Genomic DNA, 12,721 nt, shown 5'->3' with positions numbered 1-12,721 from the left:
TGTCTCTCTCTCTCTCTCTCTCTCTCTGTGTGTGTGTGTTTATACCATCATGCGTGTGCATTCCAGCCCTGGATTAGACCCTCCTTTGTGTGTGCATGTGTGTATGTGCTCATGTATGTGCATGCATGTGTTTGCAGGTACACACACATGTGTGTGCAGGTATAAGTGGAGGCCAGACAACAGCTGCATGTGTTAATCAGGGACCACCTCAGCCACCTTTGAGACGTCTCACTGACCTTGCCAAGTAAGCGAAGCTGGTTGATAAGCAAACTCCAGGGATCCTCTTGTGTCTGTCTCTCCAGTGTTGTGATTTCTAGTGTGTGCCACCACTTACTGCTGCAACCCTCTTCTTCCTCCTCCTCCCTCCTTCTCCTCTTCTTTCTTCTCTTCCTTCTTCTTCCTTGAGGTCTATAAATCCAACTCAGATCTTTGTGTTTACAGAGCAAGTACTCTACTGACTGAGCTGTTCCCCAGCCCATTTTATTTTGTTTTGAGACAGGATCTCATGTTGCCTCAGCTGGCTTTAACTTGCTATGTAGCTGAGGCGAGTTTTGAACTCCGGGTCTTCCTAACTGCTGAAATTACAGACAGAATTACATCATTACACCTGCCAAGCTCTCCCTTAGGTGATGAAACTGCACCAAGTATGAACTACTAATTGTGTCACTGAGAACAAGGGGACCAGAACCTGGGGTCTATATTGCACTGAAGTGATTTTTTTTCCTAGATGCACGAACACACTGCACTTGTATCATCTCACTAAACAGAAATTTCCCTTCATCAGGACCATCTCCCAGGGATGGCATTACCAAGGCTCACTGCTTCAGGTAGCTGGTATATAATAATGATGAAGTAAGTGTATCCCAGATTGTACTTTTTAAAAAATGGACTAAAACATACATAGAGAAGGCATGTGCATTGGCCCTTCCAACTTTATTTGGCTTTAGATCTAATACTGGCATGAGATTACTAGGTAAATACAGCAAAAAGCTTGACTTTTCTGAAGTTCTCCAAAAACTGGAAAACATAATGAGCATCCTCATATGCAAAGTGTGCTTTTTCAACAAGGAGTCCTGTTGACTTTAAAAGCATTTTCATTTTAAATCCTGCAGACTTTGATCTTATCCCAACTCCCTTATATAGTTCTCTTTCATCCCCCGGGGTAGGCACCATTGCATCGTTTTTTTCAGTTCAATTCTACAAGGCATGGAGACCAAGCTGTCATTTAAATGTCACTGATTGGTTGGCAGTTCATGCTGAGCCTCAACTATTCATTTTGTAAGCTTTCCCACCAATCATGAATAACGTGAGTTGTTGATGATTTGTGCTACAGATGATGTAGCGTCATTGAAGGAAGGATGTTAATGTTTTGGAGATGAAAGTGACAGGGTGGCCTTTGCTCTGGCATTTGTATGTACCCGTGGGGGTCATAGTGTGAGTATCCAAAACTCATGAGCAGAAAGCTGGGTTTCCTGGTGCCTGACATGGCGTGTGTTCCTTTCTGCCATCCATGTACCTGTAGCTGTGAGCAGGTAATCTACAGTGCTCCAGTAGACTGGTGCCCGGTGACCACCGAGGACCTTCTCTTCCTTCAGCTCTCCTCCTCTGGCTGCATTTCTCCTCACACCATCTTTTTCTGTTGTCCCTGCACTTCAATGATTAATAGTGACTTCTTGCTCTTGTTAATTTATAGGCCACATCTCCATGTAGCTTTTAAGACCCTCTAACACCATCTTATTTTTGAAATTCTGTCTCTGTGAAATTTACTTTCCCAAAGAGCCCTAGAGTGGTTTGTATTTTCCTGGCAGGGTCCTGAATTGTAACAGCATTGTAAATAGCCAGCTGCTAACATCAAAAAGACAACAGGAAATACTTTTGCTGGGCTTCTTTACACCTAAAACAATCCCATATTTTTCTATCCTTGACCACTTTCCCATAAAGTATAGAGCTCTGTATGATCTTAACTAGTCCTGTGACCCAAACATACAGAAGCATGAGAGCTTAGGAAAATGCATCAGACACTCATGGACCTGAATCAGGCACCCTGCCTTCTTCTAAGTGGCTACTAAGTACCTTGTACCTTCGAGGCATTGGAACCCACACCACATGAAGAACAGACCTCACTTGGATCTCCCTGCCAGCATTTCCCAGGCAACAGACAAATATAACACAGCTGAAGCCTTGCTTCACAGTCTCTGGCTTTTCATATAATGACATGGAAAGCATTCCCCAGGCCTTGCATATCTGCCCAGGCAGAAATCCCAGGAGCTTCTCCCAATGTCTCAGCTAGGGAGGAAGGGAATCGGCTCCTTAGAGTTGCCTGAGACCTCTGCCTGGAGTGCTTGGGGTGGCCAAGGGCACAGAACTGAATAAAATATTCCAAGTTGAAGGCCAACGGGCCAAAGAAAATAGGAAACAGACAACAAAGGGCCAGACGCAGGCCATGTAGTCAGTGTAAGCTAAATCCTTTTGAAATCAGCCCTGCGTCTTGCTCAGAGCAGAGGGCAAAGAGGGCAAGAGGAAACTGGTACTAAACTCAAGGCTGATTGCTGAGTTGACGGAAGGGAGGACAGGCACACCCTTTGGCATTGAGAAAGCACAACCTAAATAAATGAGGGCTTCCATAGGCTACAGGACTAGCACCGGGTGGAGAGGCGCCAGTACATTGGTTTTCTGTTCTTTTGTCCTACTTAAGGACAGGTAACTTGGCCTCGGTTTTATAACCCTCTTTCAGGGATAGTATTAGCATCAGCCTTACTGGTTCTTGTGAAGACTGAAAATGAGCTTACAGATGCAAACCACCTGGCATTTATGACCTAGTGGAAGAGCTTATATGAAAACCTGATGCACTGCCAGCCACATTTTCCTTACCAAAGCCTACAGTGGAACTTGACATGCCAATCATTCACCCACTACTTCAACCATCATTTAAAAATATTTTATGATGGATATGAATTACACAGAATAATTTTATTTCAGAGGCATTGTCTCATATAGCCCAGACTGTCTCAAACTCGCCTTGTCACTGAGGCTGGTCTTGAACTTATGATCATTCTATCTGTAACCCAAGTGTTAGGAATACAGGCACCTAGGGGACTAGATACTTTTCCAAGACATGGTTTCTCTGTGTAACATTCCTGGCTGTCCTGGAACTCACTTTGTAGACCTGGTTGTCCTTGAACTCACAGAGATCTGCTTGCCTCTGCCTCCCAAGGGCTGGGATTAAAAGTGTGTGCCACTACCACCCAGCAGGGACTAGATTTTTAAAAACCAGTTTTAAAGAATTTAAAAGTGGGAGGATTAGAGTTGAAGCCTCAACCTAAGGAATTTTGACTATCCATCCTCCAGAGATCTTGCTTGCTTAGTACACATATTTGCATGCCGATCTAAACATACCTTCACTTAGGTGCCGTCCCGTATATACTGGGTGTATATTCATGGTGAGGCTTTCATTTGGTCTGATTCAAGAGGGCTCAAAAAAGTATGATGCCAAAGTCAAAAGCCTTTAGTTTGGGGGCACGATGGAAATGTGAATAAACAATATGATGCATCAGAGATAACAAAGGCCATGAGGAAGCCACAAGGGCAGAAAGTTCATCCATTCATCTGTTAGTTGATGCAACAAACATTTTTTAAATTTACATATCGTGTGGAAGACAACAAGAAAGTGTTGGAATGGAACCACAGATAAGATGGGTAGCCCTTGATCTCCTGGACCCATTGTGGCTCTGCTTGTTACAATTCTGAAGGATTGAGTTGGGACTTTAAACATGAGGAATAGCTAGGCATGTTGATGCATGCACACCTTTAATCCCAGCACTTGGAAGTCGAGACATGTAGAACTCTGTGAGTTTGAGGCCAGTCTGGTCTACATAGTGAATTTCATGTCAGCCAGTTCTATGTAGCGAGACACTGTCTCAACAAAGGGAGAAACCACGGTAGAGGCAAACAGGGAGGGGCAAGAAAGATTCAGGAGGGAATATTTCCTGTACTAAGGAACCTCAGCATCTCCTAGAATGGGGCGCTAGCATCTAACTTGGGTGGCCCCATCTCATTAGCAAGTGGCCTTACCTTGGGTCCTTGCAAAAATCTTTTGTGGACTGTGACTGTGTTTTTTTTCTGTGAAAAAATTTCTTAATACCCAGCTCTGGGGGGACTTAATCACCTGATGAGCAGCTGCAGAATCGTGTTTTAGGACACTTGATTCTCTTGCCTTTTAACAAGGTCTACAAGGCATACAAAGGCATCTCCAGGTCTCACCACATCTGTGTATAACTTGCCCTTTAATTTCAATCTTCATTAATTTTTACATGTGGGGGGAGAGAATGAGAGAGAGAGGGAATGAATGAATGAGACCTGCAGTCAAGCTCAGGTGTGATTATGGGAATCATATACGTACACAGACAAATATTAACATATTAGCCTGTACTATGAGTATGGAATATAGAATAACTTCAAGGACAATAAAACCTAAATTTCCCTACCAGTATGGATGTGTATCTTTGCAGTCTTCGTCTTTTCTGAGACATTTCAAGGGATTGAATATTTTTGCGAGGTCTTCTCTCAGTTGCTATTATTTGCATTGCAGAGAGCACCAAATTATACCTACTTTTCTCTATAGATTTAAAAAACAATCAAAGCAACCAGATTGGTTACTTTTAACACCACTTGCCTTTTCCTTTCTTATAAATAACTCAGGAAATTGGGGAGCTGTTCCTGAGGGTACCTTCCTGGATGCCCCTTCAGGCTAATGTGTGTCTTCTGCTGTGAGCGAGTTCAGATGATCTGGTAGCATAAGGTCACAAGAGGTCGCTGAGTCACAGTAGAGAATAATGAGGAGCAGGCCTAGCCTTAGTCATCAGAGGGTTTTATTATGTTCTAATTCCTTCACACTCAGAAGCTCCCTGCAGGGAAAGTCGTGTGATTTCTGACAGAAGAACAGGGATTGTCACTAAATACCAAGATACATTTTAGGACAAAAGCATTGACAAGTGGGGACCCCAATCAGATGAAAAGGACTAACTCTAGTTAGCTTCTAAATGGCTACGCAGTAGATAGTCTTACAGAAGTTTGGATCTGCAGTGTCTCCAGAGACTCACAGTTTCTGTGCTCGGATGCTGCTTGCAGTGCAGTTTTGAAGACAGTAGAGACTTTAGGAGTTGGGTAGAGCTTCGGAGGTTATGTTTACCCCTGGTTCTGTCCACTCTACTTCACTTCCTGATTCACCACAGTGTGAGCAGGCCCTGCTATATACCATGGTGGCCATGAATTCTGCCATACCTTTCCACTGCAAAAGACCCAAATGTAAGGCACTACCTGCTCTATGCGCTATGGTACGGTTCATGAGCTGGGCAAGGGGCTGTAGATTGAAACACACAGAGACAGAGACATGGGTCATCCTTGAATTCCCCAAGAATGTCAAGAATGCCAGCTTTATTGTGTTCCAGGATAGCTTATGTAGAGCCTTCCCTGACCAATGGCCACGCCCTAGTTCTCGGGATCCTTCAGCTGCAAGCCAACAGAAACCACACCCCTGCTAGCAGGGTCTCGTGCTCAGAGCAGCTGCAAGCACAGGAAAACAAGCTGCTTACAGGAAATCTTGATTATTATGATTTCAAATTTGTCAAGGGTCTGGGGATCCAGGGTCCCCAGCACCCAAACTCCCGAAACTGTGAGCCTCAACAAACCTTTCCTCCTTGAATGTGCTTCCGTCAGTATTTTGGTCACTGTGACACAAAAGTAACCAAGCACACTTGTGTAGGGTGGCTTTCGTCTGGCAGCTTGGTTGGCAGCTGAGCATGAAACAAAGGCTTCTGGAGTTATTTACGTGCCGTTAAAGCTCAGAGAGGACAGGTTTACCTCAGAGAAATCTTTACCTCCCTGTTGGCTTCCGAATGGATAGTCAGATCTCAACTGGATGCATACAGAGAGGGTGTGGAGCCTTTGCCGGGGTTGGTGATAGAAGCCCTGACCTTTGTTGGGTTCACTTAGCACTACCAAGACCGTGTGCAGCAGGCATGGGTGTTGGGAAATGCTGTTGTAGTTGGCTCATTGGTCAACGACTGCCCAGAAAGAAGAGATTTATATTTCAGAGGTGCCATGGTATTTTGACCCCAGGAGAGAATTACTAGGATTGCAGGATCTATCCAAGCTGCATAGTCATTCATTAATATTTGCATTATTTAAAGACTGTGCATCTCTACCTACCTCCGTCCTTCCTCATTATTTCCAGAACAAACACTGTACCTTTTCCTTTTAAAACTTGGAAGCTAGAATGTTAAAACATTATTCTCAGCTGTCAGAGTTCTTGATTATTATGATTTCAAATTTGTCTACAGTTGAATATGTATTGTATTTATGCTAAGGAAAAAGTTACTGTAGTTTGAACTTGAGAATCCTTTATAGTACTTCTACCTATCAAGTTTGCCACTCTAATCTATAGACATTTTCTTCCAGTCTCAGCCAGTTCGACATAATTTCTCAGTAAATTTTGTTAAAGAGAGATGCTATTTTTCCCTCCAATCTTTGTTATAGCTGAGACACTCAGTCCTCTTATTCTAATGTAATGCTCACCTATCTTGGTTTGAGACAGGAACACCTAAAGGTGCTGTCACACATCCGATGGTCATGTAAAATATGATTGGATAATGATGTGTCAGCGTATGCGTCTCCTTGTTGTTTTTTGACCTGTGTAAATGTGTCCTCTGTTAAGAATGCTGAATACTGAGCCAGGTGCTGTGGTATACATCTTGTACCCCAGCACTCAGGAGGTAGAAGCAAGCTGATCTCTATGAGTTCAAGGCCAGCCTGGTCTACAGGGTGAGTTCCAGGCCAGTCAGGGCTACATAGTCAGAACATGTTTTAAAAAGAAACCTGTAAATTGTTTGGAATAAGAGGTCTACCCAGTGGAAAAGAAGCCCAAATTGATTTAGATTTTTTTTTTTTTTATGGGACTGAATCAGCCAAATCAAACCCAGGCTTCGCCAAAGCTTCCAACTTCTTAATGGAAAGTCATGGTCTTCAGAAGTTTGTTGTTTAATTATAACTCATGCCTTCTGCAGATGTATTATGAGGTAGACCAAAAGGAAAATGTTAGACATGTCCACTCGTGGTTTCTATGGTGCTGCTTGTGAATTGCCAGTTAGGTTCACCGAGTGGTCTGTCATGTGCAGTGACAGGTCGGTGCCTGGCTGGCTGAGCCACTTCAGTAGGCAGAAGGAAGAGCAGAAGAGCACATACAGATCACAGGGCTGATCTTCTGGAATGCGATTTTGTATAATCTTACCATGTCAGAATCTAACCTAAAATCCTATGATACCTGTAACTCTAAACCAACTTCATCGTTCTCACTGGAAAAGAACTTTTGTAACGTCTGAAAATGGTACTTCCAAGATTTGATTCTGAAGAGAATTTCTGTCACCCTCCCTTTTTAAAAACAGGTCTAACCGGTCTCAAAGGAGAGAAAGGCAATCCAGGCATTGGAACTCAGGGCCCCAGAGGTCCCCCTGGACCAGCAGGTAAATCTTTCTACCTAATGGAAATGATAAGATAGGAATCTTTATGATCACTTCATAGGTGAAGAAAATAACTGTATTCTACCCTTGTGTCAACAGGAATAACTGCATTTCTCATTTATTTTATTGAAAGGCCAATGCGCTGGTTACAATCCACCCCTGATGTCAGCCTAAAACGCTACAGTACATGTGGGTTCATTTTGATAGGAGGAGTTAGACGAGGCTACAGTAACATATGACTCCCAAGGGCTTGGTGATACAACGAAGCTTTACCTCTCATTTGCACACTTTCCCGTGTTTGCGGTAAAGACTCTTCCATGTTAGACCTCGTGAGTTCTATACCCTCCAAGAAAAAAAAAAATGAAGAAGGCCCACCAGTCTCAATTTCCTAAATATGGTGATGTCTAAAATCCATCCTACTCCTCTGATGGGAACTAGTCACACAGCCTCAGCTGAACTGTAAGGGAAGCGTGAAATCTAGAGAAACACAAGGGAATTTGGAGAACATTGTTAGTTCCTGCTGTGCTTGTCCTGCCAAATGAGCTTTGTGGAAGTTTTGAGTTTTGAGTACAATATCATGTTTTTCAAATTATCTCCAGATGAGCTGAGTTGTCACCGGAAACATGAGCTTGTGTCCTGTTGTATTTACAACCCTTATTGGCCTTAGGGAGTCAAATGTGTACAGATTTTTCTTTTGGGTGTAACGGTGGAAAGACCATGTCTTTAAGGGATAGCCCAAAATCAATAGGTTCGTCTTGATGATAGGCTCTTTTACTTCCTGTGTGAGGAATTGACATCATGTTTGACGTCATGTCTTTGGTGGTCTGTGAGAACTGGGACGGACGGAAACTGAATGCCCTTGTAGGCTTCACATTATTCAAGCAGTAAGCAGTACTTGTGTCTGTATCTCATTTCGATGTTAGTTGAATGGGATTGTGATTTTTTTTATAGCTTTAATATTTCACACATACACATAATTGATTATGAGCAAATCCGTCTCTCAGATCCCTGCCCTACCTACCCCCTACACATTACTTTTCCCTTCCAACTTTATGTGCTCTTAAAAAAGAAACCCGCCGAGTCCGCTGAGTGCTTCAGAAGCAGTGTGTACGGAAGCTGGAACATCCACGAGAGTGTGGGTGGCCTCTCAGGGGCCACTTCCCTGAAGAAAGCTGACTTCTCTCGCAGCAGCCATCGATTTCCAATGGCTCCTCAGCTAGGGCTGGGACTTCCGGAGCCCTTTCCTCTCCCTGTGTAGATGAATGGTTTTATTTCTAGTTGAAAATGTATTTTAAGAGGAAAGCCAGGCCTCCATTCAATAGGCATGCAAACCAAAAAACCAAACCCAACAAATTTCTTGAATTCAACAAAAAAAATTTTTAATCACCCCTTATTTTTATTCAAAGTTTTTAATTGATGTAAGATGGCCCAAAGCAATTTAGACTAACGCACTGGGTCCAATTTTAAACTACTTTCCATTTGTCTTTTTCCAGGATAATGTTTTTTAGACCTAGACTAATTTAATTAGCTGAAAACATAGGCCGGTACTAATTTACACACCAATTTTAGCTTTATGAGGTTACGGTTTGAACGTGTTCATGTGCATGTACATATGGGTAGGTCTACGCACGGGATTCATGAGGAGCTGTTTTGGAAAACAAGAGCGCCATTGAGAATGGCCTCCTCCTCCTTTCCCTTCAATGTTCAAGAGGACATGGAGAAGAATACGCTGTGCTCTCTGATGCTGGAGTTGATTACAAGTACTGTCTCTGAGGAGCACACTTGATTATGGCATGATCCTTTACTCAGGGACTCTACTTTAGGAAAATAATAACACAATGAGTAGAATGGATGAGTCTCCTAATTGCTACATCTTTTAAGTCAGCTTACCTCATGGTGGTCTCCAAAGTCACTCTATTGTAGTAAATGATGGGCTCTTCATTGTTGGTCGCTTCACAGGACCCTCAGGGGAAAGTCGTCCTGGCAGTCCTGGGCCACCTGGCTCTCCTGGACCAAGGGGTCCCCCAGGCCACCTGGGAGTACCTGGACCACAGGGTCCATCTGGCCAGCCTGGATATTGTGACCCATCATCATGTTCTGCCTACGGTGTTGGAGGTAAGTACCAGCCGCTTGCGGTTACAGTTATACAGTGGTTTTTACTAACCTGTGGAGGGAGGGCTAGAAATTCCACGGTTAGCAGAGGACAGCAGAGCCTGGACGCCTCAGCCCCTGTGTAGAGTGCAGTTTACTGTCCACTCTACTTAAATCCCCCAGGGGAAGATTCGAATAACCACCACATCCAAGTTTCCTTTGCTTCTCAATACCGATTCCTGGGCAGGGGATGTAGCAGAGTGGTTGAATATTTGCCCAATGGTAATCCACATAGACTTGGCCTCCTACTGGGTCATTTGTCACGTACGGTTGAACATTTTAGTGTTCCCATGCTGTTCCTGTCACGGTGTGGCCATGACATCCTGTGAAATTTCACTCTTAGTTTTTGACTGTCCCCATAATGAGCAAGGCTCCCCACAATCCTTTCAGAGGACGTCCTGCCCACCACATGACCGGGAAGGCCTGAAGAATAAAAGTAGACATGTCTTTGCTGCATCACTAGGGGTTAGACTGAGAACCCGACAGAAGACACCTCCCCCAAACAGCAGCAGTCTTCCAGCTAGGGCCTTGCTGAATCACGGAGAGAGAGGTTCAGAGACAGCTTTAGGCCAGTACCTAGCATCGTCAGTGCATGGAAATTCTTCTGCTTTAAGAGAAATTTAACCTTAGTTGCCCGGGAAATTGGTCACAGTTTTGTTGATGTATTTTTCTCTGTTCATCTTTTCCCTCCTTGCCCTCTCAAATCTGTCCCCCGTCCCTGCAGATCTCATCCCATACAATGATTACCAGCACTGAAGGGCTGATCTGGCACTTTGGTTGCGTTGACCTGGGCATTTAGATATGGACACAGAACCGGTTCACCGCCACTACTAAGCTCCTGCCCGTAACCATGGTCACCCCTCTCTTGCCTCCACTGCTTCCCCACCTCACCATGTTCAGGTCCCCTGCCTATCATGCTCCAAACATGATTAGTGATAACATCAAAACATAACAAAGAAATATAGGTCAGATGTAATAGAAACTGACATCCCACATCATTCTGAATAGAGTTTTCTGTGTGTCAAGACTTCATCCCAACCTCCTCTATACTGAGGCTCTGTAACAGTAACTTAACTGTATGTCCCTCTTGCCTACCCCACCAAGATGATGAGCACCTGATCTCCTGGCTCTCTGTTTCACCTCCTTCTCTTGATCACCCTCTTCCCCCTCTCTCCTGGTGATGGGCTTGTAACACAAGATTGGGTTCTTAATTTCATATTCTCTTTTATGATTCTACTTCGTCGCAGGGTTTCTTTTGTAAATAAAATGTACAATATTTAAACAACTGGCCACACTTCTAGTTTTCCAACATTTTTTTTTTCTAGTTTGTCTTTTTCCTTTGCTCCTTGTACTAACTATGAAGCCTCTGGGGCAGTGGCATGGGGGCACAGCAGTGAGTGCTTTCTCCTCACGCAGGGTACCTCTGTGGTTTACCAACCAAATCTGGGTTGCTCTAAGGACTCAGATAGGGGAGACTATCCATTTCTGGTTCCTGGGTCCCATCAGGCCCCCCCACCCCCACTTTTCCTTCCTTAGTGTCCCATCCGGATCAGCCTGAGTTCACCCCGGTCCAGGATGAGCAGGAGGCCATGGATCTGTGGAGCTCGAGCATCTGACGGCCTCAGGAGATATCTGAGGAGCAGTGGCAGGCCCTCTTCCGGAGCTTTAACTTACAAGATGTTGTCACATGGATGTATGCTACTTTGCAGGGGGAGGCAGGGCTCGTGTCATCGGCTGATATTTCCTCTATGGGTAATGTTAATTGTTGCTTTAAAAAAATTGTATTTTGAAACCATCCCCTTTTTTGTGACACAGTTGCAGTCTTGTCCCTTTGCTGTTTTAATTGCATGCCAGTTAATTTGATGGTCTCCCAAAGAAGAGTGTGAGAGAGGAATCAGAAAGGATAAATTGAACCCCGGGATCTCTTCTCTATTAAATCACCTCAGTTTATAAAATAAATAAGAGAGGTGTGGTTACATTGGAGGGAATTAGGGCCCCAGTTGCAGAAGCGTGTATTTGGAGGTCCGTGGATTGCGCCACTTACCTGTACCCACGGCAACGACCTTGCTGATGATTAAAAATACTGCCATCATTGAGGAAACTACCTCGTTTTTGTTGAAATTGATCTGTCCAATTCTGAGATCACTCAGTAACTGGTTTCACGGGTATTCAGAAATCAGAACTAGAATATTGTCTTTCTGGATTTGATAATTAAAGAAACAGATTCTTTTTTCCAGCAGTTTTTGATCCGTGTAAAATAATCACTTCCTACCAGCTCCAATGCAAAAGAGACCCCCCCCTTTTTTTAAATGAATAATTGCCCAGCAGTGTGTTTCAGAGCTTGCCTCCCCTTGACTACAGGGATTACTTTGTAAATGCAAATATGTTTTTGAAGACTTGTTTTTATTCTTTTTTATAAGCAAATAAAAAAAATCTTAAAACAATATGTGTGGATTCTTTTCAGTGTATTTCTGAATGTCACCGTCAACTTTTGTGGTCCTAGTTGCGTGTCCACCTGAAGAGAAACAGCCGTGGCCCTGTAGGTAAACATTCCAACTCCCTTCCCTCACCTTCAGTGGAGGAAAAATCTTACCCAAACTAATGGGTGCAGAGCCTGGCATCATTTTAATATCACTTATAATTTACCAGGCAGTGAAAGCAGCACAAATATATTAATTCTGCTTGATAACACAGCAGTTGACCAGAGAACTCCTCTGTCTCTTAGTTTGAGGACATTCCTAAAAAATCTCTAGAGCAGTGGCACTTTAGCTTCCGAATGCTCTGATCCTTTAACACAGTTCCTCATGTTGTGTTGACTCCCACCATAAAACTATTTTCATTGTTACTTCGTAACTGTAATTTTTGCTACTGTTATGAATTGTAATGTAAGCATTCATATTTCCTGATGGCCTTAGGTGACCCCTCTGACTCCCCTATCCCCCCAAAAAGGAGGTTGTGACCCACTGGTTGAGAACATCTGCTCTAGATGGTAACGAGGAAATTAAATTGAATCCCACACACTCTAGCCCTTAAACTAGAACTTCTCTGACTTTCTT

The 12,721-nt window shown here is 43.6% G+C and overlaps 1 protein-coding gene across 1 annotated transcript in view; it reads left to right on the top strand.

Annotated features, from left to right (window-relative positions):
* The window catches only part of Col14a1 (collagen type XIV alpha 1 chain), a 180,041-nt gene extending 167,965 nt beyond the window's left edge, over positions 1–12,076 (top strand). Inside the window, exons 46-48 of the mRNA XM_013348949.2 lie at positions 7,440–7,517; positions 9,474–9,629; positions 11,202–12,076. Coding sequence (XP_013204403.1) covers positions 7,440–7,517; positions 9,474–9,629; positions 11,202–11,281 — 314 coding nt within the window. The 3' untranslated portion in view covers positions 11,282–12,076. The remainder of the gene's footprint in view (positions 1–7,439; positions 7,518–9,473; positions 9,630–11,201) is intronic.
* The last annotated feature ends 645 nt before the right edge of the window (positions 12,077–12,721 follow it).

This window comes from Microtus ochrogaster, chromosome 15, assembly GCF_000317375.1.
Source record: "Microtus ochrogaster isolate Prairie Vole_2 chromosome 15, MicOch1.0, whole genome shotgun sequence".
Taxonomy (NCBI): domain Eukaryota; kingdom Metazoa; phylum Chordata; class Mammalia; order Rodentia; family Cricetidae; genus Microtus; species Microtus ochrogaster.
The sequence above is the reverse complement of the archived record's forward strand: the minus strand, read 5'-3'. Positions and strand labels throughout refer to the sequence as shown.